General features: G+C 51.2%; 3 protein-coding genes and 1 long non-coding RNA gene across 19 annotated transcripts in view; 2 read left to right on the top strand and 2 right to left on the bottom strand.

Moving 5' to 3' along the window:
- The window catches only part of BRPF1 (bromodomain and PHD finger containing 1), a 15,598-nt gene extending 6,517 nt beyond the window's left edge, over nucleotides 1–9,081 (top strand). For 2 of the 11 annotated variants that reach the window (XM_077857913.1, XM_077857912.1), the window contains exons 3-13: nucleotides 30–989; nucleotides 1,828–1,990; nucleotides 2,403–2,534; nucleotides 2,951–3,079; nucleotides 3,881–4,190; nucleotides 4,519–4,842; nucleotides 5,162–5,446; nucleotides 5,941–6,088; nucleotides 6,669–7,026; nucleotides 7,358–7,512; nucleotides 8,227–9,081. In XM_077857913.1, coding sequence (XP_077714039.1) covers nucleotides 30–989; nucleotides 1,828–1,990; nucleotides 2,403–2,534; nucleotides 2,951–3,079; nucleotides 3,881–4,190; nucleotides 4,519–4,842; nucleotides 5,162–5,446; nucleotides 5,941–6,088; nucleotides 6,669–7,026; nucleotides 7,358–7,512; nucleotides 8,227–8,410 — 3,148 coding nt within the window. In that variant the 3' untranslated portion in view covers nucleotides 8,411–9,081. Of the gene's footprint in view, nucleotides 1–29; nucleotides 990–1,827; nucleotides 1,991–2,402; nucleotides 2,535–2,950; nucleotides 3,098–3,880; nucleotides 4,191–4,518; nucleotides 4,843–5,161; nucleotides 5,447–5,940; nucleotides 6,089–6,668; nucleotides 7,027–7,357; nucleotides 7,513–8,226 lie in introns of all 11 variants that reach the window. The other 9 variants (XM_077857917.1, XM_077857916.1, XM_077857915.1 and 6 more) reach the window with 9 other exon arrangements.
- LOC144289622 (uncharacterized) overlaps nucleotides 1–11,202 on the bottom strand; it is a 33,262-nt gene extending 22,060 nt beyond the window's left edge. Inside the window, exons 1-2 of one of the 3 annotated variants that reach the window (XR_013357448.1) lie at nucleotides 7,104–11,202; nucleotides 5,947–6,201 (exon numbers count right to left, since the gene is read on the bottom strand). This is a non-coding gene — a long non-coding RNA (uncharacterized LOC144289622). The remainder of the gene's footprint in view (nucleotides 1–5,946; nucleotides 6,202–7,103) is intronic. The other 2 variants (XR_013357447.1, XR_013357449.1) reach the window with 2 other exon arrangements.
- On the top strand, nucleotides 10,835–16,127 carry OGG1 (8-oxoguanine DNA glycosylase). 3 transcript variants are annotated; one of them, XM_077857936.1, is made up of 7 exons: nucleotides 10,836–11,152; nucleotides 11,560–11,807; nucleotides 12,375–12,554; nucleotides 14,159–14,340; nucleotides 15,173–15,323; nucleotides 15,459–15,508; nucleotides 15,801–16,127. In XM_077857936.1, the coding sequence occupies exons 1-7, from the start codon at nucleotides 11,046–11,048 to the stop codon at nucleotides 15,885–15,887; spliced, it is 1,005 nt and encodes a 334-aa protein (XP_077714062.1). In that variant the 5' UTR covers nucleotides 10,836–11,045; the 3' UTR covers nucleotides 15,888–16,127. The 3 variants fall into 3 exon arrangements, with proteins under 3 accessions (XP_077714063.1, XP_077714064.1, XP_077714062.1); XM_077857937.1 differs by lacking the exons at nucleotides 15,173–15,323; nucleotides 15,459–15,508; nucleotides 15,801–16,127 and adding an exon at nucleotides 13,348–13,405 and having other exon boundaries at nucleotides 10,835–11,152; nucleotides 14,159–14,297; XM_077857938.1 differs by lacking the exons at nucleotides 14,159–14,340; nucleotides 15,173–15,323; nucleotides 15,459–15,508; nucleotides 15,801–16,127 and adding exons at nucleotides 13,348–13,405; nucleotides 13,562–13,639 and having other exon boundaries at nucleotides 10,835–11,152.
- On the bottom strand, nucleotides 16,063–26,386 carry CAMK1 (calcium/calmodulin dependent protein kinase I). Of its 2 annotated transcripts, none has more exons than XM_077857934.1 (12): nucleotides 26,219–26,386; nucleotides 24,001–24,115; nucleotides 22,200–22,331; nucleotides 20,901–20,975; nucleotides 20,677–20,815; nucleotides 19,753–19,879; nucleotides 19,583–19,658; nucleotides 18,774–18,886; nucleotides 18,101–18,179; nucleotides 17,917–18,004; nucleotides 16,451–16,568; nucleotides 16,063–16,342 (listed from the first exon to the last, which is right to left on the bottom strand). In XM_077857934.1, exons 2-12 carry the CDS (start codon nucleotides 24,081–24,083, stop codon nucleotides 16,260–16,262), a joined length of 1,113 nt encoding a protein of 370 aa, XP_077714060.1. In that variant the 5' UTR covers nucleotides 24,084–24,115; nucleotides 26,219–26,386; the 3' UTR covers nucleotides 16,063–16,259. The 2 variants fall into 2 exon arrangements, with proteins under 2 accessions (XP_077714060.1, XP_077714061.1); XM_077857935.1 differs by having other exon boundaries at nucleotides 26,223–26,302.

Raw genomic sequence — 26,386 nt, 5'->3', positions numbered from 1 at the left:
TGACAATGAGCTGCCTATGTGCACTGCAGGTACATTGAGAAGTCGGCAGAAGAGCTGGACGAGGAAGTAGAGTATGACATGGATGAGGAGGACTACATCTGGTTGGATATCATGAACGAGCGGCGGAAGACGGAGGGTGTGAGTCCCATCCCACAGGAGATCTTTGAGTACTTAATGGACCGGCTGGAGAAGGAGTCCTACTTTGAAAGCCACAATAAAGGTGACCCCAATGCACTAGTGGACGAGGATGCCGTGTGTTGTATCTGCAATGATGGTGAGTGCCAGAACAGCAACGTCATCCTATTCTGTGACATGTGCAACCTGGCTGTGCACCAAGAGTGCTACGGTGTCCCCTACATCCCTGAGGGCCAGTGGTTGTGCCGCCGCTGCCTACAGTCACCCTCCCGTGCTGTGGACTGTGCCCTGTGCCCCAACAAGGGTGGTGCCTTCAAGCAGACAGATGACGGGCGCTGGGCCCATGTGGTGTGTGCCCTGTGGATCCCTGAAGTCTGCTTCGCCAACACAGTCTTCCTGGAGCCTATCGACAGCATTGAACACATCCCACCAGCCCGCTGGAAGCTGACCTGCTATATTTGCAAACAGCGGGGCTCAGGGGCCTGCATCCAGTGCCATAAGGCCAACTGCTACACAGCCTTCCATGTGACATGTGCCCAGCAGGCTGGCCTTTACATGAAGATGGAGCCTGTGCGGGAGACGGGTGCCAATGGCACCTCTTTCAGTGTCCGCAAGACGGCGTACTGTGACATCCACACGCCCCCAGGTTCAGCACGCCGCTTGCCTGCCTTGTCCCACAGTGAAGGTGAGGAGGATGAGGACGAGGAGGAGGATGAGGGTAAGAGTTGGAGCTCAGAGAAGGTCAAGAAGGCCAAGGCCAAGTCCCGGATCAAGATGAAGAAGGCACGGAAGATCCTGGCAGAGAAGCGGGCAGCAGCACCTGTAGTGTCAGTGCCTTGCATCCCACCACACAGGTATGTGGGCAGCAGACAGTTAGTCTGCTAAGGGAAGAAGCCCTCCTCAAGACTAATAGTCCTGAGTGTAATGACAGGGTTGGGTTCTCTTACCAGGAGCTTCAAAGAAGTTAAAACAAACAAACACACACACACACACACACACACACACACACCCCAGATTCCAAAAGAAGTTAGTTCTAGCAGATCACCCGACTTTTACATTAGGAGTCAGAACTTTAGCTCTTATGTAGCAGACCTAAGTGTTTTCAGCTGCCCTTCATTTTGATGGTCTGGTTTAAGTTATAAAGAGGATGGAGTAGCTACCAGCCACAGTGGCAGAAATGGTCTGACCCTGAAGGGAGAAATGGAACGAAAAAGGGGGAAGGAAATGCTCAAGGAGTTGTGAAGTCACTGTCACAAATGAATCCGGATGAGGGCTACCATCATCAGTTATTTTTAGCTCTCTCTTATGCTATCTAGTTGATTTTCTATAGTTTACTGCTATACAATTGTACTTTATCCTAAAACCTACCAAGACTCCATTTGAGCAGGGTATCCCAGGGTTAAATAGTACTCTGGGCTGCCATGACAAGAGCAGTCTTCAGGGGCCAAGCTCCCTGGCACCCTTCTCCCATCCAACTTCATGAACATGGTTAAGGATCTGGCTTCATGCTGGGAGCTTGGCTTCCTGTCTGGTTACCATTTGCTCTTTGCATTAAGCCAAGTGTCAGGCCTTTTTGACAATAGACTTACTCCCAATTCAGACCTATTCAGGAATTCTTGCCAGCCAGAGACCCTGTTCTCCTTAAGAAAATCACGGCCCAAGGGGTTTCCCTCTTTATTCCCTGCTTCCCAGGCTCAGTAAAATCACCAACCGCCTGACCATCCAAAGGAAGAGCCAGTTCATGCAGAGGCTCCACAGCTACTGGACGCTGAAACGGCAGTCCCGAAATGGAGTACCGCTGCTACGTCGCCTGCAGACACACCTGCAGTCTCAGAGGAGTTGTGACCAAGTCGGGGTACCGTGTCAGATTCTCTGTGGGCTCTGGGAACCAAGGCCAGGGACACAAGAACTAAGATTTGTGACGATAGCATTTAGTGTCCAAGGGCTTAGGCTATTTCTTTAAGCTAGCCCTCAAACAAGGCTCAGGTGAAATCCTTACAGATTATCGGCTCCCTAGAAGGGCACTGTTTCTGTGTTTCATGCATCTATTCACTCAACAAGCATATACCAAGCATCAATTCTGTCTTAGGCCTAGTGGGCACATAGTTTGAGGAACCTTCCACTTTAGCTAGCAAGTCTGCCAGTAAATTACTGTGCCCTTTCCTTAAGGTTTACCTGCCCTTGATCCAAGCTTACTGGGCTTTCCTCCCCTCTGGCCTTTCTTCTGGCTCCCTCATCATCTCCTGATCCCCTTTTTGCCTCTACAGAGAGACTCTGAGGATAAGAACTGGGCCCTCAAAGAACAGCTCAAGTCCTGGCAGCGGCTCCGGCATGACCTAGAACGGGCTCGGCTGCTGGTGGAGCTCATCCGCAAGCGGGAGAAACTCAAAAGGGAGACGGTGAGTGCTCCTGGGCCAACTCTTTCTTACAGAAGAGAAAACAGTCCTGGGACAAGGAAAAGCATGTGTCACATGGCCAGGAAGCAGCAGGGTTGATGCTGAAGTCAGATTTCCTGGTGCCCAGTGTGTTCTCAAGCTCATTGCAAGCAGAACATCACAGGAGAGGATGAAAGGGACCCTAAATTATGTCATAGAAGTAGCTGGCACTGGGAATTCAAGGAAGCGAAAGGCCAGCCAGAGTAGTCAGGGAAAGTTTCATCATGTTGGGCCTTTTTATAAATGAGACCTGAGTGAGTACACCCAGCTGTGGGCAGGGGAGAAGGATGGCAATATCCCAAACCAGCTGCTACCATCCCCTCAGACCTCTGCCAAGGGACTGGCCTGGGCCTGGCTGATCGGGCCTTTATATGTGTCAGATCAAGGTTCAGCAGATCGCCATGGAGATGCAGCTGACCCCTTTCCTCATCCTCCTTCGCAAAACCTTGGAGCAGCTCCAAGAAAAGGACACAGGCAATATCTTCAGCGAGCCGGTCCCTCTGTCTGAGGTAACCGAATTGGACGAAGTAAGAATCCCTTCCCCTCACTCCACCTTCTTTCTGTTCCTCTCCCAGTTGGACCCCTGCTGCAGGTCTGGGCCAGGGACTAGAGGAGACCATGAAGAGAGGGGCTGGTGGCTCTGGGGCTCCAGGATAAAATGGAGCCACATGCATCACCTGGACTCTGTCTTGTCCCTGTCATACCCCAAGGGCCCAGAATGGGAGGCAATCTGCACTCCTTCCCCAGAGGCAGGGACTGAGTCTGCCAAATGAATAATCCCAGGGCAGGAAGACACTTTCGGGGTGCTGAACCCTAGAATGGAGACTTTAGAAGGCTCAGCACCTAAAGAACCAGCTCTGAAGCCCTAGGTCCTGACTGGCAGACTCTTCTCTCTAAAAGGTATAAAACAAGAGGCCTGAAGCTGTAGCCTCCTTATAAGTCTTAATAATAAGTAAAAAGAGCTATAGGAATGCAAGATGGTGTTATTCCAGAAGATTACCATAGCCATGTTCTTACTGAAGCTTCATATGGTTAATAGGAGGTAGATTTGACTGTAATTTTATCACCGTTTTCCAGGCGAGGAAAGAAGGCCCAGAGAGGTTAAGAGACTTGCCATGGTCACACAGCTTGTGACTGGTAAAGTCAAGACTAGAATCCAGCTTTCCTTTCCCCTGTGCTAAATGCCTGCCTCTAACTGTGGTGGGAGGAGGTTGCTGGATGCATTTCAGAGGGTGGGGGTGTTAGGAGCAAGGGTTCAGGGGGAATGAGGAGCATACTTCCACTTAGCCACACCTACCCTACTCTCCCAGGTACCTGACTACCTAGACCACATCAAAAAGCCCATGGACTTTTTCACCATGAAGCAGAACTTGGAGGCTTACCGCTACCTGAACTTTGATGATTTTGAGGAGGACTTCAACCTTATCGTCAGCAACTGCCTCAAGTATAACGCCAAGGATACCATCTTCTACCGGGCAGCAGTGCGACTCCGTGAACAGGGTGGTGCTGTGCTTCGCCAGGCCCGGCGCCAGGCAGAAAAAATGGGCATTGACTTTGAGACGGGCATGCATATCCCCCATAGCCTGGCTGGAGACGAAGCCCCACAACACACTGAAGATGGTGGGTGATAAGTCATGCTACACACATAGAGGCCAGTGCCAGGGATGAACAGCTTTCCAAAAGTCCCCTACTGGGAATAGGCAGTATAGGCAGGAAGTAGCTAGGCTGAGCAGTGGCAAGCTTTCCCCAGGAATGCTCCCCAAAAAGCCAGACTGGGTGAATGGATAACAGTGCCCACCATTCCACATCTTGATGCTGCTGTTTTACAGCTGTTCCTGGTGAGAAGCCAAAGGGAAGAGAGTGGGTTTCTTGCTGCATGCCCAGGTTCAGGGAGCCCAGAGTACTGCCCTGAATCTGACCTTTCCCCACCTTCCATGTCCACTCCTAGCAGCAGAGGAAGAGCGGCTGGTCCTACTGGAGAACCAGAAGCACCTGCCGGTGGAAGAGCAGCTGAAGTTGCTGCTGGAGCGGCTAGATGAGGTGAACGCCAGCAAGCAGAGTGTGGGCCGTTCACGACGTGCAAAGATGATCAAGAAAGAGATGACTGCACTGCGGCGAAAGCTTGCCCACCAGCGGGAAACTGGAAGGGATGGGCCTGACCGGCACGGCCCCACCAGCCGGAGCAGCCTGACTCCTCACCCGGCAGCCTGTGACAAGGATGGGCAGACAGACAGTGCCGCCGAGGAGAGCAGCAGCCAAGAGACAAGCAAAGGTCTGAACCCCCTAGCAAGGTGGACCCCAAAGCAAGCCAGACTTGACTCTGTAGCACACACTCAGCCCCTGCCATCCCCCAGGCAGAGGTTTCTCCTACACAGCTAGCTGTACTTTCTCCCTCAATCCCCATTCAGGGGCCTCTCAGCTGCCTCTCTGGCTATTTATGTAAGGGACAATGTTCCCAATTCCATACCCCCCAAATCATCTCCCAACTCTAGCTGGAGTAATGGTCCTATAGACCCAGGGTATACCCGGGGCATCTACCCTTACCACATCAGGCCCCTCACCAACTCTCCTTCTCTCTTTCTCTGCTCCAGGCTTGGGTCCCAACATGTCCTCAACCCCCGCACATGAGGTGGGCAGGAGAACCTCAGTTCTGTTCTCCAAAAAGAACCCGAAGACGGCTGGACCGCCCAAGAGGCCGGGCCGGCCCCCCAAAAACCGGGAGAGCCAGATGACCCCCAGCCACGGAGGCAGTCCTGTGGGGCCCCCCCAGCTCCCCATCATGGGCTCCCTACGTCAGCGCAAGCGGGGTAGGAGCCCCCGGCCCAGTTCGAGCTCAGACAGCGACAGTGATAAATCCACAGAAGACCCCCCAATGGGTGAGCCTCACCATCACCCAGCCCCCAAGAGAGTGAGCTAAGCTGCCATCATTCCCGACATAATTCCCACTTATTCCTTCATTTGCCCGTAATATATCAGAGCTAGAAGGGCCTTTAGGGATCCTTTAATTCAGATTTTACAGATGGGGAAACTGAAGTCCAGAAACACTGACCAAGCTAGATTTCTATCCAGGATCCCCTCCATTGTATCACTTTACCTTTTCTCTTCTCACTCTCCTTGGGGATTTCCTGCCTTTTAAGCCATTTGTGTCTTAAGACCAGTAACTGCCAAGGGAAGTGCGAGGGGTGGGGCAGGACTATGGCCAACTGTGGCGGACACTGCCCAGAACTGGCTCTGCTGGCCAAAGTTGGAGGAATTTTCCAGCACAGAAGGGAAAGCTAAGCTCCTAGTCCCTCTACCCTACCCCTATGCCATCTCTGATCTACATCTTCCTGACCGATTCCTTCCCTCCTCCCCCCTCCCACCAACCAAGACTTACCAGCCAATGGCTTCAGCGGCGGAAATCAGCCAGTGAAGAAGAGTTTCTTGGTATATCGTAATGACTGCAGCCTTCCCCGGAGCAGCTCCGACTCTGAGTCCAGCAGCAGTAGCAGCAGCAGCGCTGCCTCAGACCGAACCAGGTACCAGCCCTCCAAATCAAGGCCTGTCTCCAGGATGCCCTTCCAGGTTTCCCTATGCAAGTGGGGTGACAACCACCCCAGCCTAGATTAAGATGGTTCAGACCCAAGGTTCTCTGCAAAATAAATGGCATTAATAAGAATGTCACCATAACAGAATAGGGGGGAACCATCCTGAGTTAAGCTGACATAGAACAGAGTGTAAACTGATACCTTCGGGCCTGGATTTGGCCTGCAGACATATTTTATTTGGCCAGCATGATGTTTTTTAAAAAATTAATCTACTACTGCCACATAAAATTCCTAGTGCCTGTATTCTCTTTAAAAATCAGATCTGGCAAATCTAGCCAGTGCTGCCTTTAGACAGGGGGTGCACTCATCACCCCACTGCTAAATCCAGCCTGTGTCCATCACATTGCTGCCAACCCCCTGAGGACATCTGGGTTTGAAATTTTTCAAGTGGTCTCAATTTTCCAAAATTCTCAGAGCCTGGGAGTTTAAAGAGAGGACATCTACCATGCCATTACTCATTCTCCCCCCGCCCCCCCCCCCTTAAGCTGAGTTCTTACTGTCTTGTCCACAGCACAACGCCCTCAAAACAAGGCCGGGGCAAGCCCTCCTTCTCTCGGGGCACGTTCCCGGAAGATAGCAGTGAAGATACCTCAGGCACTGAGAATGAGGCCTACTCCGTGGGCACTGGCCGCGGCGTGGGCCACAGCAGTAAGTACCCTCATCCAAGGCCAGGGATGCTGGGGGCCCAGTGTCAAGGCCTTGCCAGCCCCCTGGCTGCTGATCCGCCCCCTCTCTCCCATTCCTGTGAAGTGGTAAGGAAGAGTCTGGGAAGGGGAGCTGGCTGGCTGTCAGAGGATGAGGACTCGCCCCTGGATGCTCTGGACCTGGTGTGGGCCAAATGCCGAGGATATCCATCATACCCAGCTCTGGTAGGCCTTCTCTTTTATCATCATACCCCTTGTCTCCCAACACTGGATCGCAGACACAGTTAGCAAACATTACTTACTCTCTGCTGAGCTGCAGAGAACAAGGGTCTTTGGCAGATAGACACTTAAGAGGTTCCCGGTTAGTTTTTCCTTGTCTCCCTTTTCCTTCTCTTTGCACCCTGGGGTCTGAAATAGTTCATCTTAAGCCAGGGGTCAGCTTTGCAGGCTAGTAACTTTGTGTCCTCACTTCAGAGATAGTCTCTCAGTTCTTAGGTAAAGTAAGCCATGCAGAAGAAGGGGACTGAACCAAACAAAGGTCTTATTACACCCTCAGATAATTGATCCAAAGATGCCCCGGGAAGGTATGTTCCACCATGGGGTTCCCATTCCTGTGCCCCCACTGGAGGTGCTGAAACTTGGGGAGCAGATGACCCAGGAAGCCCGAGAGCATCTCTACCTCGTCCTCTTCTTTGACAACAAGCGAACCTGGTAAGGGAGGAAGGGAGCATTTGGTATGACTCATAGCCACAGATGCAACCCTGGGTATAGGGGCAGGCTGCCAGGAAATTCCAGCAACAGACAGACTGGGCTATAACAAATCAGTGGGGGAGGGACTTAGATCTTTGAGCAAAAGGGTTGTGTTGAAAGAGTCTGAGAGACTTAGTGGGCAGCAGCTGACAAACAGCTGTAGCTAGAAGCCAAGGGGCCATTAGTGACTGTGACAAGTGTGCTCCCCACCCAGACTTAGGTGGCTTCTAGACTTAGTTTTCCCACCTCTGCCTCCATGGTGACAAAATGGGGATAAAACAGGCATAAACATTCACGCTCTGAGTCTCTCTTCTGTCACATGTACGTAATGTAGTGTTTTTATGTGTTGTCTACAGAGGATGTTTAATGTCAGCAAAGTCTGCCTGGAGCCAATGGGACAGGGTACCTATTTCAGGTTAGGTCACAGTTCCTCCTTTTTGCACTCATAAATACCCTATGGTTATCCTGTAGTGTGTCTTTTAACTGGGCTCTTTTCATCACTAGACTATAAGCAGTTCCTTGAGGGTAGGGACTGTTTCTCTCAGTCTCAGTAACCCTGCTGCCCACCAGAGCCAGGCCCAGAGTGGGTGCTCAGGAGGTGTTTTTGAAGGAGTGAAGGCTCATGCTTGTTGCTTTCCCAGAGATGACTTATGTGATCCTCACCTCGTCCTACAGGCAGTGGCTGCCGAGAACTAAGCTGGTTCCTCTGGGTGTGAACCAGGACCTCGACAAGGAAAAGATGCTGGAGGGCCGCAAATCCAACATCCGCAAGTCAGTGCAGATTGCCTACCACAGGGCTCTGCAGCACCGCAGCAAGGTGCAGGGCGAGCAGAGCAGTGAGACCAGTGATAGTGACTGATAATGCCCAGCACAGCCCAACCTACAGTGCCCTGCCACCGCTCTCCTCCCCCTTGGCTCACTGTCCTGGAGTGGCACCGGCCTCTGCACTGACTCATTCCTGGTCTTGGGGCCAGTCTCAGGGGAAGCTGGGTGGGGGAGGTCCCTCCCGCCCTGAGTGCAGCTGGACTGTACAGAACACTCCAAGGGCCCATGGTGGCTCTGCGTAAGGAGAGGGGAGGCGCCACTGGCTAGAAAGCTCCAGAGACCTCACAGCATTGTAGTGCAGGGTGGTGGGCCAAGGTTAGGACACTGCATAAAACAGGCCATCCCACCACATCTGCCTGCTCTGCTCGGTCCAGGAGAATCTGTAACTGCCTAGTGGCCTGAGGCCCCCTGCAGGTGGTGAGGTGAGCGGGCATCTGCCCAGCCTAGCCGTGGGATTGATGTCTGTCCAGCCCGGAAGAGGGGCACTAGGTGACCCCCTCCCCTGCTGTTGTAAATACTGTAATTAGCGGAGAATTTAAATTATTCTCATTTGTAACTGCGTTTCCGGGTCGCGCCAGAGTCATTTGGTACTAAAAAAGACTGGGGCCTGTCCCCACTTCCCTTTTTCCCATAGATTCCCCCACCTTTCAAACTGGTTTGTATTTATTTCAAAGGAAGAAAATATATTGATTCTTAGAAAATAAATGGTCTGTTTGGAATTCTTTGGTTCTTACCTTCTGCTAGGGCAAAGGGATAAAAAGGGAGGTTCAGTTCCCCAGGGATGGTAAATAATTGGGCTCAAGGGGTTGCTGTGCATGCTGCATTTGTAAGACAACAGCAAAGACAGTATGACACCTCTCATTTCCCAGGCATTGAGTGGCAGGCCTTGTTCTAAGCACTTTTAGGTACATAATTTCATGTAATCCTTGCCATGACTCTGGGGAGAACTAATAGTAGGGTGGTCATCTCCACAAAGACACTGAAGTTTAGAAAAATGAAGTAACTTGCCTAAATTCCCACAACTAGGAAGTCGAAGAGGTAGGATTTGAATTCATGTCTGTTTGTCTGCAAAGCTGGCTCTTTAACCAGTATGTGGAACTGCTGGAGGAGGAGTCTACCGCCCATCCCTTCGTGAACTTCAGATGCTCCAAGTCCTCTGCCAGTAGGATAGTCCAAGTGCTTCAGAGTCACTATAGCTGTGACCTTCCCCTGTTTAACTGGGGCCACAGCAGGCATGTAGAGGATTGCTCGTCATTCATTCCCAACCTTGGCACCCCCTTTACCGATTCAGTTATTGAAGGAATGCCTTCCAAGTGCTAGGCAGGCCTGGAGGGGAGAGCCACAGGAGGTAGCCGCCCCGGGCCTTGCAGCTGCTGGGGAGCGGAGCGTGTCGGATATGGAGAGCTGCTCGTGGTGCTCCCTACCAGGGGCTGTGGGTCGGACATCAGCTGCACACATCTTGTCCTGGAGTCTGCAGTCTACAGACCCAGGAACCCCAAACCACTGTGCTACGAGGTGAAAAGTGGCCCGGATGCAGCTCCTGTCTCCTAGCTCCTCGCTCACCGTCTCCCTCCGCAAGGGAAGAAGTTACGTAACACATCTTTCCTCGGCCCAGGCAGCCAGCCCTGGACACCCGGCGAGGCAGAGGCTGCCTCCGGGCCACAGGCCCCACTGGGCAGGGAGGGGAGGATCGAGTACTGGTGAGGGAACGCCCGAGACCCGAGGGAGCGGCGGGGCGGCAGTCCGAGGGGCCCGGCCTCCTAGGAGCGGAGTCTGTGAGGAGGCCTGACGGCCGAGTCGAGGCTCCATGAGGCCTTCTGGAGGAGAGCGGCCCGGCCGGCCATTGCGAAGACAGGATCCGCAGGTGACAGATGCTGTGGAGACGACTCACGGGGCCTCACAGGGGCCTCGAGCCAAGTTCGGCTCCGATTCTCCGTCAAGAGGGCGAATCTCTGACTGGAGAGGCTCGGTAAGGAGAACGGCTTTCTGAGGACGGTGAGGGACAGGCTTTGGTTCCGCGGGCGGGCAAGCCCTGAGGAACTCCGGGGCCCTGAGATCAGGCCGTGAGGACTGGAGCCCGAGGGCGCATTCTGCGGCCGGTCCGCGGGGCGCGGGGATTGGACACCCTGGCGTGCCGAGCGCAGACAGCCCCGGAGGAGAGGCCGACAGCGGGCGGCGAGCCCAGCGCGCGCCAACCGCTGCGGCGCCCCGGAGGGACCCGCCCACCCGCCGCCACACCCTATTCTCATTGGCGCCTCTTACTTCTCCGCGGATTGGCTACCTCGGGACCCAATAAGCCAGGCCTGAGTCCTACTTCCGGTGAGAGCGAGTCCGCCCCCTGCAGAAGCCGGAAGAGTGCGTTTGCTCGCGCTCCCTAAGTCGGCAGCTGGGAGCCCGGGGGGCGGGGCCCGGGGAGGATATATAAGGAGGAGGGGCGGAGGGGCGGGGCTCAGGAGGCCTTGAGGGGCGGGGCCTGCGGGGAGTGGAGGAATTAAATGAAGCTGGGCGGGCCTTACGTAAACTCAGTGGCAAGGGCTTGGTGGGCGAGGCCGTAAGGGGTCTGCCTGGGCGCGGTCTGTGGCCAAAGAACTCGGGTACCGAGTGGGCGGGGCGATTGTGAGGCGGAGCCTGGCGTGGAATGGTTCGCTCGCTCCCCGGTGCTGTGCAGCATGGGACATCGCACTCTAGCCTCTTTCCCGGCCCTGTGGGCCTCCATCCCCTGTCCACGCTCAGAGCTGCGCCTGGACCTGGTTCTGGCCTCCGGACAGTCCTTCCGGTGAGTGACCCCGACTCCGGGCCCCTCGACACTGTAGGTCTGGAGTAAAGGATGAGGGTGATGGAGGAAACCTCAGGGTACAGAAGAGGAAACTGTGGCACGGGTAGTGAGCCTGTTTACTTACCTCCTTTACAAAGTGGAGGTAAAAAGCCAGTGCAGGGACGCCTGAGTGGCTGAGTCGATTAACCATCCGACTCTTGATCTCTACTCAAGTCTTGATCTCAGGGTCGTGAGTTCAAGCTCAGCATTGGGCTCCATGCCCAGCGTGGAGCCTACATTATTTAAAAAAAAAAAAAAAAAAAAAAAGCCAGTGCAGTGTTCTGAGGAGTTATGGTAGGGTGGGAGGGCCCCAAAGAGTGCAAGAAGGAAAACTGAGTGCCAAGGCTGCTGTGTGCCTGGGGGCTCAGGTGGAGGGAGCAAGACCCTGCACACTGGACTGGCGTGCTGGCGAACCGGGTATGGACATTGACCCAGACTGAGGAGAAGCTCTACTGTACTGTGTACCGAGACGACAACGGATGGGTTGGCAGACCCACACCAGAAGAGCTAAAGACTGTGCACCAGTACTTCCAGCTGGATGTCAGCCTGGCTCAACTATATCACCATTGGAGTTCTGCAGACCCCCACTTCCAAGAGGTTTCACAGAAATTCCAAGGTGAATTCAAGGATTGGGGCAGGGATCGGAGTTCTTGTAATTTGATTAAATTTACAGTTTCACCGTCTGTAAAATGGGTATTATACCCACCTCATAAAATTTTATGAGGATTAAACGAGCTAATACGTCTAAAGTTTCGCTTAGAATAGGGCCTGACACATAGTAATTATTATTACTATTATTATTGTTCTGCTGATTACCAGAATGTACTGACAGGATAGTGAACCAAATCCTGGCTGTGTGATCTGGGGCAGGTGACGTCATTCATTCTGTAAATATTTATAGAACATCTGCTATGTGATTGGGAATATATCAGTGAACAAAACAGACACAAATCCCCATCCTCATAGTGTTTACATTGTGGTTTCTACGTCTGTGGAATGTAATGATAGCCCAGACCTCACCGATGCCATGAGGAATGAGAACTCTGGTATTGCCTTCTCTGACATCTCAGTCCCTCATTCCCCAGGGATCCTTCTAGATCTTTGGTGCCCAGGATCTGAGGGTGGAAAGAGGCCACTTCTGACAGTAGGTCTGTATCCTATCCCCTACCTTTCTGGTCCCCAGGTGTGCGACTCCTGCAACAGGACCCCATTGAGTGCCTCTTCTCCTTCATCTGTTCCTCCAACAACAACATTGCTCGCATCACTGGCATGGTAGAACGGCTCTGCCAGGCCTTCGGACCTCGGCTCATCCAGCTTGATGATGTCACCTACCATGGCTTCCCCAGCCTGCAGGCCCTGGCTGGTGAGTAGATGGGTCCCTCAGACCCTCCAGTAGCATTCAAGGTCTCTTCAGTTCTTCCCTGGACCATCTCCCATCTCAAAGCTTCCTGCCCTCCCACTGTCCTCCAGAACCACCTTGCCTGGTCTGATCAGCCTCACCTCATCCTCCCCATATGTCCCTGAAATGTCAACACCTCGCCAGTCTTTGCTTCATACCCCAGGAGTTCAATGCTTCGTCAAAAAAACCAACTGTATATGGTATACAGTACTTTGGGGTTAAGAGCACTCATTCTGGAGAAGACTGCCTAGGTCTGTCTGAATTCTTGGCGTCTAACTATATGATCTTGAGCACATTATTTAGTCTCTCTGTGTCAGTTTCTTCATCTGTGGAACAGGATAATAATGACACCTACCTATCAGTTGCCACAAGGGTGAAGTAAAGAAATACACATCCTGCACCTAGGGCAGTGTTTGACATCCAGGAATTATGCAAAAAATTTAAGTTGCTATCTCTACAGTGAACCCAACAATTTTGCATTCAAGAACATAAGTGTTCTTCATAGCAGCTCTGTAAGGCGAGTATTTTACAGAGGCAAGTATATCAGTTGGCAGATGTGAGAATAAAGCTAGGAGAAGTGCTTAGGGACCACACAGCAAGGAGATACGCCACCTAGAGAAAAGAAAATGTTTTTGGTACTTAGAAACCCAGTCTTGGGGGGAAAAAATAGAAACCCAGTCATGGGCCTCAGCCCCCAGTTTAGTAGTTATAAGACCAAAAGAATTGATTTACCTATTCAAGCTTCTCTTGTTTGTAGGATGGGAATAATCCTTTCTATCCAGAAGGATTTGAGTGGTGAGCAAAGCAGTCATGAGGTAGGGTACTCTAATGGTCTAAGAGCAGGGGCTTTGGTTTCCCAGACCTGGGTGCAAGATCCCATGTCCTTTCTTGAGCAAGTTATTTTTCTTTCTAAGTTGTTATTTATTTATTTATTTAAAAAAATTTTAAAAAGATTTTATTTATTTGAGCAGGAGAGAGAGCAAACACAAGCAGGGGGGAGAGAGAGAGAGAGAGAAAGAGAAGCAGACTCCCTGCTGAGCAGGAAATCCCACGATCCCAGGACCCCAAGACCATGGCCTGAGCAGAAGGCAAATGCTCAACCAACTGAGCCACCCAGATACCCCTCTTGAACAAGTTATTAACCTAAATAACGGTATTGTTATCAGGGTCCTTGAAAAAAGCGTGATAATATACCTAAAGCACTTTGCCAGCACAAGATACCCAGCACTTGATAATAGAAGCTATCATTGTTATTATGGTTATTATTTGAGATTATGGGCGTGAATGTACTTTAGAAAGTTCCTCCAGGGCAGCGTGTCCTTCTCAGTCCCTCTTCTAGTACCCAAAACTGGGTGGTAGGTGCTCAGAAAACATTTGTAGAGGGGCAGAACCCAAGTTTGAACCCTTTCCTTTGCACATGTAAGTGTCCTGGGGCCTCCCAGGGGGCGATGAGGTGGGAGAGGTTGTGCTTAGGAAAAGCATTCCTGTGGGGAAGAGGGTTCACACACTAGCTGGAAGATAGGAAGTATTTGAAGATGCCTGAATCCTACCCTCTGTACCCCCAACAGGGCCAGAAGTAGAGGCTCAGCTCAGGAAGCTGGGCCTGGGGTATCGTGCCCGCTACGTGAGTGCCAGTGCCCGAGCCATCCTAGAAGAACAGGGCGGGCTGCCCTGGCTGCAGCAGCTGCGCAAGGCCCCCTACGAGGAGGCCCACAAGGCCCTGTGCACCTTGCCCGGGGTGGGCACCAAGGTGAGGTCCCAGGGGGATAGAAGCTACCCTTATCACCCATGCAGAGAGCAGCAGAGGAGATAAGGCAGGCCTGAGAGCTGGTACATGCTGGGCTTCTGGAGGCAGAGCAAGAAGAGAAAGGATATGAGCAGGTGTTTTACTAGAGAAAATGCAAATTTCAGAAAGAGTATAGAGAACATTGTCCCGTGAGTGTATTTTTTAAAAAGGTCATTTGTTCAGGTGCACATATACACTGGTATATTTATACAGAAATTTCCAGAAGGAATCCTAGGAAACTTAATACTGGTTACCTTTGGGAAGACAAATGGAAAGATGTTTCCCCTTTTCATGTTCTTATCTTGAAATTACCTGTACTTATAAGAGTTTTTGTTTAGTATCAACAAGGTTTGCTAGCAGTAAGATGATTGGGAATTGGCCATTTATTTCCTTCTTTATACTTCTCTGTAGTTTAAAAAATGAATTTTTGTTTAAAAAACTTTTTTTAATAGACTCTGAACTTCAGCCTAACAGTAAATCTGGGTTCTACCTCTTCCTGGCCATGTAACCTTGGCCAAGTCCCTTCGCCTTTCTGAACCTCCATTTTCTTGTTTGTAGAATGGATATAGTACTGTCTTCTTTCAGGTTATGATGAGAACCTGGCCCACGTAGATGTTCACGCAGTAGAACTCTCATCATAGCTATTTTAAAGCTATTACAAGAGGGTATATATTGATGTAGAATATAAAATAATAGTAACCTCAGAGTGGAGAAGGAAACAGCTTTGGGACCAGAAGCAGGATACTGGCCGGATCCTATCATTCCTCCTCCGTGGCTCACTCTTTTTCTCTCAAAGGTGGCTGACTGCATCTGCTTGATGGCCCTAGACAAGCCCCAGGCCGTGCCCGTGGATGTCCACGTGTGGCAGATTGCCCAGCGTGACTATAGCTGGCACCCCAGCACATCCCAGGCCAAGGGTCCAAGCCCCCAGACTAACAAGGAACTGGGTAAGGAGAGTGGGATGCTGGGGCTGGTAGTGGGTTGAGGTGGTAAAAAGTTTTCACACCTCTCCACAAAATCCCACTCCTGTGGACTGGGAATAGGAGGGCCAGTTAATTTTGCCTTATCACTTTCTGGTGTAGGAAACTTTTTCCGGAGTCTGTGGGGACCTTATGCTGGCTGGGCCCAAGCAGTAAGTATACTGAAGCTTCTGCTCCTCCTCCTCCTCCTCCTCCTCTTCATCTGGCCCAGACTCCTTAGGACTCCTCCCCCTCAGCCCTGACTTAGTCCACTCCTCCACCACCACCACTATTCCAGGTGGTCCTACAGGACTCTTCACCCATCCCAGCCCTGACTCTAGTGGACGCTCCTTGCCCCAACCCTGCTCCCCCTGAAGTCTTGTACCTCTCCACACTGCCACCAGCCCTACCAGCTCTGACCCCGTATACCCTGACCTCACACATTATCCATTCCTCTGCCCCCAGGTCCTGTTCAGTGCTGACCTGCGCCAACCCCACCGAGCTCAGGAGCCATCAGCAAAGCGCAGGAGATCTACAGACCTAGAAAGCTAGGTGGGGGACACTGGACAAAGGGATTTCCCCAAGTACCTTTCCCAACTTCCCTCTGCCATCCAGCCTCTTGCTGGGAAGGGAGCTTCCTGCAACTACCTCAGAGGCCAGGTCCACTCAAATGAAGCAGTTTGCACAGCAATGTGGGGTGAGGATTATCTGGGGAGACGGTGCTACCTATGTTTTTATCTCTTCCCTTTATTACAAGAAAGAACAATAAAATAGAAACATTTGTATGGAAAATGCAGTGGAGGAGTGATAGGGAAAGGGGTGGGGAGGCAGTGGAGCAGGGTAACTCTCCAATTTGGGGAGGGAAGGGGAGCAGGCTGCCCCAACCGCTCCCACACAAAGGGGTCGGACCCTGAATCTAGGGCCCTAGAACTTCGGGGGCAGCGTAGGGGACAGTTCTGGGCCCGGCTCCACGCAGCCATCTCGACAGCAGCAGCCAGCCGCTGGCCCTACATGGGGAGAGAGAACAGAGTTGGCTGCAGGAGCAGACCCTCCACTCCAGCCTGGATGCCTCTTCAGGGACCACTTATGCCCTTCCACAGAGCACTGGTCCTCACCCCCAGCTGCTGGCGTCAGCAGCTCCCCGTGGCTTGCCGTCGGTCCCTGCCCCTCCTGACTGGTGCCCAGCTGGAGCTTCCTCATATGCCGCACCACGGCCGTGGCATTGAAAGCTTGCTGTGGGGAGAAGGAGAAGGGACTTTTGAGAGTGGGAGATCATGTGACAGGTCTACTGGGGGATTCTTACAGTGGTTTTATTATTTTCATTCAGGTGTTATTGGTTGATCCCCTAAGACTTCCCTGAAACCACTACCAGGCTTTATTAAATGACATACAGCCATATTATATATTCATACAAACATATATGCATATATGTAAGATGGGTATATATATATGAACAAGTATATATAGCCCTTTATGTATAATTGATTCATATTCACATCATTGCAAACCCTTAATACAACATTATATGTCAGGCACTGTTCTAAGCACTTTATTTAGCAATTCATTTAATCTTCACAGAGGTCTTTGAGGTAGGCAATGTTAGTGTCACCATTGCCATAGGAGAAAACTGAGGCACAGAGAGGCTAAATTACTTGCCCAGATGTGTGTGTATCATTTTCTCTTCAACATATCCACAGAGTTGTCCTGCATATCCCTCAAAACCAAAATCATCACCCCCCCCCAAGTATGTGCCCCTGGAATCCCCATCTCAGTGATAATACCACCATTCACCATTTCCCTAACCAAGATATTAGGCCACCCCTTGATCGCCTCTCTCTGCCAATGTCTCTTCTACCATCACTTCTTGTCATTTCTACATCCTAAAGGACTCCTGAGCCATCTGCTATTCTCTGGTCTAAGCCCTCCCCATCTGCCCACATCTCTACCATAGCCTCAGAAGGGGTCTCCCAGCCTTAAGTCCATGCCTCCCTCTGCACTGTGAGAGCCCTTTCTGGAAGGTAGATTACTGCTGAAAATCCTTCTGGGGCTCCCCCATTATCTTCAGGACTGAGTCCGTTCTCCACTGTGGCACTTGAGGCCTCTACCTGCATTTCCAGTCTGGGCTCCTGCCCTGTAGCCCCTCCAGTCCATCCAGGCTTACTGAACATTTGCACTTTCCTGAGTGGCCACACTCTTTCTCTTGCCCCTGACCTTCTGCATACCAGTTCCCTATGCCTCAGACATGATTCTGCTGTACCTGGCTAATTCCCACTCAGCTGTCAGGTCGAATAGGTCTGTCAGGCCATCAGCAACCCTACATCCATCCCTTCCAGGACCTCATAGATTAGAGTAGATGTCTATAAGAATTATACTGTTCTCCCTCTAGACTTGGACTGTCACTGGGGTAGAGTAGGTGTCAGGGAGTGTTGAATGAATGAGTGAATGAGATTCTTCAGTAAGCATCCCTGAGCAGTTACTGTGTGCTTGACTTGATGATAGGTGCTGTGGGGGCTGAGGTCTGGAGTGGGGTGGGGAGGAGGCCTGAGGATGCTGAGACCCAGGACTAGGGATGTGGGCTCACCTTCCACTTGCTCTTGGCAAAGTTCTTCTTGATCTGCTCACTCACGGACTGGTGAATATTCTTATCCAGAGCCGTATCTCCTGCAATCCTAGGATGGGGGTGTGTGGAGGGTTGTCTGTGAAGGCAGAAACAGGCTTGAGGGCCCCAGACCCCACCCCAGCTTGCAGCTTGTGGGAGCTCTCACCACGGGTGCTGCAAGGCCTGTTCACAGGTGAACCTCTTCTCTGGATCCTTCTCCATCAAGTGCCGGATGAAGTCTTTGGCTAAACCCCCAAGACAAAAGCAAAAACAGAAACAGCATGGTGGTGCCTGTAGACACCCCCAAAGACAAAACCCACCCCCTCAGGTCTGGCCTGGCACTTAAGCAAGACGAGAGGCCAGATTTGTCCATGCACACCCGATCCCACCTGTACTCTTTCTCTAAGCCCTCTGCCCACCCCAGCCTTCCAGCTCTCTCCGTTTTCCCTTATGAAAAACTTGTTCTTAAAGAAGATTCTACTCAGTGCATTCACACTGATGTTTAAGTGCCTGATAATGGCTTCACAGGTTTGCCTCCTAATAGGAGGCACAAAAGGACAGATGAAAACCTTTATGGCAGTGTTTCAGGCATTAAGAAGTCCACAGGTGAGGTATTTTCAAAAATCCTATTTTTGAAGGCTGAATGAATGCATGCCTACAAGCTTCTCAGACTGGAGGCCAGGCAGAGGGAAGCACCTGGGGTGGGATGTCTAGTCTCAAAGACAGCTCTTAGTTTGGGGCTGGGGAATGTGACCAAGGCAAGCAGTGAAGAGACCCCAAAGCAGCTGAGAAAGGCACCAGAGGTAGGGCCCAGGGGAAGAAGGCAAAGCCTCAAATACCAGAATCAGAGATGTCGTCCCAGTAAGGAGAGTCAAATTCGTACTCGGCCTTCAAAATCTGTTCAAAGAGTTTGGCATCATTCTCGTCATAGAAGGGGGGGTAACCGCAGAGCCTGGGCAGGGAGAAACTCATCCTCATATCCACTTTCAGGGCACCCATTGGCTCCAGGATGGAGCTTTGGGGCGATCTTGGGTCAAGTAGCACCCATAGGAAGGAGGTCCCCCTTTTACAAAGAGGGGAAATGGAAATCTGACCCTCTCTGATTTTTTCATCCCTGTCCAGCTACACTGGCATTTCTGTTCCTCAATTTGCTACCATCTTTCCTTCCTCGGGGCCTTTGCACTTGTTCTTCCTTCTGCCTAAACCATTCTTCCCCCACACCTTGAATGTCTGACTCCCTCACTTCATTCAGGATGCTGTTCCAATGTTGCCTCCTAAGAAAGGACTTTCCTGACCTTCTTATCTAAAATGGCATCCATCCCCATCTCCCTACCCTGTTTGATTTTTCTTCGTAGTATTCTACTACCTAGGATTACTTTATAGATTTATTTACTTGTTTATTGTCTATCTCCCCTACTAGTGGTTTTGCTCCCTAAGGGCAGGCACTTTGTTTTGTTCTTTGCTAAATCCTCAGTGCTTAGCACAGTGCCAGAAACAGTATGAATTGAATGAAGTAAGCTTAAGCCATTAATGGGTAGATATAAACATAGATGGCAGGAAGGAAGAAATAGAGAGGAGGAAGAAAGCAAAGTAGGGGAGAAGAGAACGTTGGAGCCACACACGCCCCAATGGCCAAGCCCCCACTTACAGAATGTAGGCGATGACCCCAATGGACCAACAATCTACTGCCTTGCTGTAGGGCTTCTGGGCCAGGACCTCAGGGGCTATGGAGGGAAAGGCAAATAGTGGTGACAAATCTCTGCCCTGCAGCTCCCCATTCCTCCCCTACCCATGGCCCTAGCCCAGGGTGCTCCATACCCACATATCCTGGGGTTCCACAGGCTGTGGAGAGCACACTGCCAGGGTCCTCCATCTTGGAGAGGCCAAAGTCAGAGATCATGATCTTGGAGTCTTCATCCAGGCTATAGTACAACAGATTCTCTGGCTTGGAAGGTGGAGGGTAAAGAAGAGGCAGAGATGGCCAGAGGCTGGCAGGACCTTCTGCCTCCCCTAGCACCCCTCAGAAACTGAGCCTCCCAAAGCCACTGTGGCTTCATGGCTGCCATCTTGGTTGAAGGCACAAGAAACTCAAGTTCTCAAGGAGGTTAAAAGTACCAGAAAGGACAAGGGCCTCCAGAATGTGAGAGGGAATTTTCTATAAACTTCAGGTTTGTATTGTGAAACCCTAAAAAATTGTTGAGCACCTACTGTGTGCCAGCATTCTTACCCCATCCCTGTCAGGCCAGTCTGAATAATCCCACTTTACAGATGAGGAAGACAGATGCCTTTCGAGGCAAAGTGACTTGCCTAAGAAACTACAATTAGGGAGTAGCATGGACAGAATTCCAGCCCAGAACTATCTCACCCAGCCCCCTTCTAGACCTAAGGAGATGTACTACAAAATGTGAACCCATCCTAGTCACTGAGGTATAGGACTTCAGGGGTTTCTGGCTTCTTTATGTTTTTCTGTCCCCTTCAAGTTTTCTACAAAGAGCAAGGGGGACTTTTATTAGCAGAAAAAGATCTAGACATTATTGGATAAAATATCAGCACCATTCACCTTTGTATCCATTTGAGTGTCCAAACTAGAATGGGCAGAGGCAGTTTAGGCTTTACAGGTACACTTTGCAGATGGGAAGCCAAGGCTCGGGGAGGGGATAAGAGTTGCCCCAGGCTGCACAGTGAGGGGTTTGTGGAGGCCCCATCTGGCACCCCAGCTCACCACACACTCTCACACCCCACCTTGAGGTCTCGGTGTACGATGCCAAGGTCGTGCAGGTACTTGACAGCATCCAGCACCTGGAAGATGAGGCGACTGGCATCCCGCTCTGTGTAGAAGCCTTTCTCTACGATGCGGTCAAACAGCTCCCCACCAGATACCCTGCAGCCGGGGACACGACACTCTGGCCACAGAGGGTAGGGAGGGGTGGCAGGGAGAGGTGTGAGCAAGGGGTGAGGCAACTCACAGCTGCATGATGAGGTAGAGATGGCCCCCACTCTCATAGATGTCATCCAGGGCTACAATGTTGGGGTGCTTGATCCTGAAAGGAGAAATGAGGTAGTTCAGAGCTGAGGGCAGCCATCTTCCTATGCTCACCTCGAAGAACCACCAATGCAATGCCCTGTCCGGGCAGGACAAACCAGAGCTCTGAGTCCCAAAAGGTAAACCTGATTTACCATAATTTATTATGATGTAATGGAAGGTAGGAGCGAACAGAAATAAATAAAACAGTGGGCTCTGGCATCGGACAGACCTGGGTCTCACCTGCCTCTACTGTGCTATTTGGGGGCAAATCTTTTTTACCTCACAGCACTGATCAATATATGATTTTAAAATATTCCTGTGTTTATAAATTGGTCAGCCTCTGCCACCGGAACGCCAACTCCAGGATACCAGGAGCTTTATCTTACCACTGTTCCTCCTACACCTGGTGTAGAGTAAGTGCTCACTTATTCATTGAGTATTAAGCTTCAGTTTCCTCATCTGTAATATGAAGCCAATGATAGTACTTCCCTCAGACAGTTGGAGTGAGAATCATGTGAGAAAATGCAGGTAAGATTCTCAGCACAATGTCTAACACACAATGAATGCTTGATAAATGAACCAAAGATGGTGACTGAGCTTGTTGGAAGGCATGGCTCTGCCACAAAGTTGCTGTGTGACCTTGGGCAAATCCCTTTCCCTCTCTGGGCCTCAGTCCCCCTCCTCCACCCAATAGTGGAAATGACCATTTCATCCCTGCCCAGGGTAGTTAGAAAGTTCAGTGAAGAAGATGCAAGTGAAGCTTCTCTATAGCTTCTCTTCCAGTGAGGGCAGCAGGTTTCACATCAGTATGAGCAAATCATAGACCAGTTGGTTACTGATTTAGTCAGGGGGTCATGAGACAGGCATTTTTTAACTTCCTGAGTGGCTTCAATATATAGGGGGGAACTTGAGGTAGGTCTACAATAGCACCAGTTGAGATACATTGCTCTGAGCCACATTCAAGGACTGACTTTTAGATCTGACTGAACAGATTAAACCACTGTAAATAAGCAGTGGCATTTCAATCACATCTGTCATGTTAGCTGTTGCACCAGACACATGAAATAAAGAAATCTCTAATGCACTCCACAACCCTACCAGGTAGAGATTATTACCCCACTTTGTAAGTGAGCAATTTGAGGCTCACAGGTTAAACCCTTTGCCCAAAGCAGAGGTGGGAAGAGAATGGGAGGAGTCAAGGCAGGGTCAACCCAGGCCAGACACACTGTGGCCCACGCACTTGTGCAGGACAGCGATCTCATTCTCCATGCTGCCCTCCTTGCCCTCCAGAGCCTTCTTGGCGATGCATTTGATGGCCACCAGCTTGTGAGTTCTCTTATCTTCTGCCAAGATTACCTCTGAGAAGGCCCCCCTGCAGAGAGAAGGGATTCATGAGGAGGGGAACTGGAACCTTAGCTTCCCTTCAGCCCCTCCTCCATACCCCTATGGGTTAGGTGACCACTTGTGAACCAAGGATATGGGATGAGCCTCCCTCCATCACTCTTCCAAACCCTGGTCCTTGAGGTGGTCACATGACCCAGGTCTGGCCAATCAGAGTAGTCTATCCCTGGGGACAGTAACTGGGTCCTGCGCAAGCCATTGGCACTTTGAGAATGAGCTGCTCTTTCTTCCCAAGCTGGTAAGATGCGAGTCTGGAGCTAATAGTGGTTCTCTTTGCCACCACTTGAGAAAAGCCTGCTTGAGAATGAAGGTAACACAAAGGAAATCAGAGCTAAGAAATTCCTGATGACAATTTCCTGATAACATCATGTGAGCCCCTGGATCCAGCCATTCCTGAAGCTTATGCCCTGGGCTTTTTGATTTATGCATAATTGATTCATTTATTTTTCTGCTATAATCAACTTGAGTCATGGTTTATTTAATTTGAAGAACCATCAACTTTTTAGAAGTGTAGAATCTCAGGCCTCAAACCCAGACCCACTAAATCAGAATCTGCATTTTAACAAGATCCTCAGATAATTTGTACACTCACTGAAATTTGAGAAGCAATATTTTGCAACAAGCTCTTAGAAAAGAACAAATTCATTTGCACTAAAGTTCACTATAAGGAAGATTTACTGGAGTATTCTTTCTAGGACTTTTTGCTTTCCCTGGGAAAAGAGGAAGTCATATGTCAAAAGTATCTTTCATGCTGAAATCTCAATCATCAGAATAACTAGTGACTGTGGTAGCCTCATTGCTGGTTTCTAGTCTTGTCCCTCCACAATTTACCCTCCATGCTTTGGCCAGAGTGACCATTCTGGATTGCAAACCTGCCAAGATGTCTTAAATGTCTTCACATGGCTCTTGAGATAAAGTCCAACCTCCATAGCTTGGCTTTCAAGACCTGTTGTCTCCCCCCAGCCTCTTCTTATACTCTTCCCCCAGCCTCTGATTATGAGCTCTACCATTCTTTACCTCTTTCCACACATAACCTGCTTCTCAGACTTTGCTTATGCTCTTCCTTCCTTCCTTCCTTCTGCAGAAAGGGTTCCCCTAGGTAGAAGCCACCATTCTGGGCTCTACAGAGTCCTTATTCCTGACTTTAACGGGAGCACATAATAAACCCTGTTGCATTTTCCCTGGGTGTGTTCCCTGAACATGTTTAGGATCAACTGGAGGGGCAGAGATTAGGTTTGAGTTATTTCTGGATTCCCCCCACTGAGAAAAGAGCCATGCCCAGCTTCAGTTCCTAAACCTAGGCCAAGAACAGCTCTTGGCCAAAAGTTGGAAAAACTGGCTCCTTCATCCTCCTCTACTTTATTCTTTTCACAGGAACCCAGAGCTGCAGCCAAGAGCAGCCTCTGTTCCACCCACTGTCAGCCAGTAGTGAAAAGATGGGCTGGACCAGGCCATGGCAAGGCTACCATGGGACACGGACTATAGGAAACAGGAAGCAGTGATCAAGTGACCAGAGGAAGTACCACCCTGGACTCAGCCTCCCCAGGCAGCCAGGCCCAAGAGTGAGGACCTTCTCAAACCACACCCCAGTTCAGGGACAGCCTCACCCTCCACCCCCGCTTGCCTGCCCTGAGACTCACGTTCCCAGAACATCACGGAAGTCGTAAATGTCCCTAATGTCCTCCACCTGCTTCCAGCTGGGGCCGTCCACTGCCCCCGGCATGGCCCACTGCCCCCTGGCCACAGCCAGGGCTCCTGAGAAGAGGAATGGAGGGAAAAGACTCAATGGGGCCCAGCCTTCCATGTTGTAACTTAGGCAACTGAGGCCCCATTCAGTCATTCAGCCTGCATGTATTCATTCCTTGATTCATTCATTTGACAAAGTTATTCAGCAAATTCATACATTTACCAGTCATTTGTTCCACAAATCTGCATGCCTTGAAAATCCTTCAAGTGGCAGCAGAGTTCTTTTTTCAACACAGCCATTTGTTCATTCATTTATCCAGCTTATCTCCCAGTTTCTCCCTCTCCAAATCCAAACACTCAGAAGAAGGACACTGACCCCCAGGAAGACAGCAGAGAAGACCCTAGAGCAGCTGTAGAAGCCCACAGTCCTGGAGTGTCACCCTGTCCCAGAACCAGCAATGTCTCAGCCCCACCCTGGGAATTGCTGGGGTGTCTCCTCTCCTTCCTCTTTCTTCTCCCACCCAGACTCTCGGAAATCAGGTTTCCGGCAGCCTGGGCTTCCAGCAATATCTCAGCCACGTTTTTAAATAGCTCCTTCTACACTGTTACCATGGCAACAGCAGCCACAGCTGGAGCTCCCCAGGCCTCCCAATACCCCCTCTCCCTCCTGGCTCCCTGTTTGGGTCCCAGAAGCCTGAGAAATGGTACCACCCAGCCTGTCTCCTCCTGGCTTCTTCTGACCCTGATCTAGCCTGTACCATTTTCCACTGAGACCTCTGCTAGCTGGAGGCTGGGCATTCTCTCCCCATTTATCAGATGGAGAATGAGGAGACTGCGGTTGGTGATAGATAGGGACTGGGTCCATTGTTGCCCAAATGATGACTGGCTGGGGTCTAGCTAAGCTTGCTGAGGGCTTGTTAACCCCACTGTGATGTGGTTCTCTCTTAGCTGGCCTTTCCAATAGGCAGCCAGACTAGAGCCCATTCAGAGCCCAGCATGCTGTTTGACCTCAAGGAAGGCACTTTCCCTTTCTGTTTCCTCTGTGGGAGAATGAGGGATGGTGTCCTGAGTAGAGTCAAGGTGTGAGATCCCACTCCTTGGATGGGACCTGGTTCCCAGGGGAGCCTGGCCACCCACCCATCCCAGGGTCAGAAACTTCTAGGAAAGGAGACGAAAGCTTAGATGATAAGCTCTAAAGGCAAAGTTTTAAAACCCACCTGGAGGCCTGGCAAATACAAGCCCTCATGGGTCCACAGACACACCACACCAAGCTCCACCCACACCCCTGAACCAAAATACCTGCCGTCAGGTTCAGTACATTCCATACCCAGACACCTCAACACCTGATCATACATGTACACCCAGACATCAGCACACATGTCCAAACACACACTCCCCCAGATATCCTCATACCCAAACATCCTTCCCCCAGTTCCCTCTTACACCCTCAAAACACATCTGCACATGCTTAGATGAGATCTCTCTCTCTTTCTCTCTCTCTCTCTCTCTCACACACACACACACATCTACTCCTCACCTATGTACCGAACATCCCAGATTCACTCATACCTGACTTCATCCTGTTTCTGTACACCCGAGAAGCTCCTGTGCTCCAAATTGAACCCCAACTCCTTACACACTTAACTTCAAACATCCTCAGTACATGACCGTATAGCCTCAGCTCTTGAGCCAGATACCAGCATGCACAGCACCTTAGACACATCTGCAACAGAAACACTGATTCCCAGACATCCCCACCCATAAGGACACCTTTATTCGGCAACTCCATATCTGAGCCGCCCTGCCTGTGCTAAGACATTAGCACACCCCAACACAGCCCCCACACATCTAGAGCTCCAAATGCCAAGTCCTTCCATATTCAGGCCCAGCTGAACCCAGGCGCACAGCACACACACAACACGCACACACACACACACCCTCCCCACCTTCCTCTAATACCCACTCAGTTCCCCACCGGCTGCCTGGCACCTGCTGGGCCTGGGGCTGAAGCTGGAGAGAAAGGCCCTGCCCTGCCCTACCCTGCCCATCCAGACTCCAGCCCGCCCCGGCACCCACTCCCACCCTTGGGGGAGGGTATCCAGGGACTGGGGAGACCTAGCCGCCCCTCCTGGGCGCCCCGGAGCATGGGCGGGATGGGTCCCGGGGCTGTACCTACGGCTGCCCCGCCGCGGGGCTGGCTGGGAGGCCCGAGGTGGCTGGCGCCGAGCTCTGGCTGCCGGTTGCCGCCCGCCGCCCGCCGCCCGCCGCCCGCCGCCGCTGCGCTCCTGGCTCGCCCGCCCGCTCTCTGGCTGGGGCTCGGCTCGGGCTCTGCTGGCCCCC

This window comes from Canis aureus, chromosome 19, assembly GCF_053574225.1.
Source record: "Canis aureus isolate CA01 chromosome 19, VMU_Caureus_v.1.0, whole genome shotgun sequence".
Classification (NCBI taxonomy): domain Eukaryota; kingdom Metazoa; phylum Chordata; class Mammalia; order Carnivora; family Canidae; genus Canis; species Canis aureus.
Note: the sequence above shows the minus strand (reverse complement) of the source record. Positions and strands in the feature narration are given on the sequence as shown.

Coding starts and splice junctions, on each gene's coding strand:
- CAMK1 (XM_077857934.1), bottom strand. CDS start 24,083: ATGCCGGGGGCAGTGGACGGCCCCAGCTGGAAGCAGGTGGAGGACATT. Junction 22,332..24,000: donor TTCCGTGATGTTCTGGGAAC/GTGAGTCTCAGG, acceptor TTCTCTCTGCAG/GGGGGCCTTCTCAGAGGTAA. Junction 20,976..22,199: donor GAGATCGCTGTCCTGCACAA/GTGCGTGGGCCA, acceptor TTCTCCTTTCAG/GATCAAGCACCCCAACATTG.
- OGG1 (XM_077857936.1), top strand. CDS start 11,046: ATGGGACATCGCACTCTAGCCTCTTTCCCGGCCCTGTGGGCCTCCATC. Junction 11,153..11,559: donor GCCTCCGGACAGTCCTTCCG/GTGAGTGACCCC, acceptor CTGGGGGCTCAG/GTGGAGGGAGCAAGACCCTG. Junction 15,509..15,800: donor ATGCTGGCTGGGCCCAAGCA/GTAAGTATACTG, acceptor CTCTGCCCCCAG/GTCCTGTTCAGTGCTGACCT.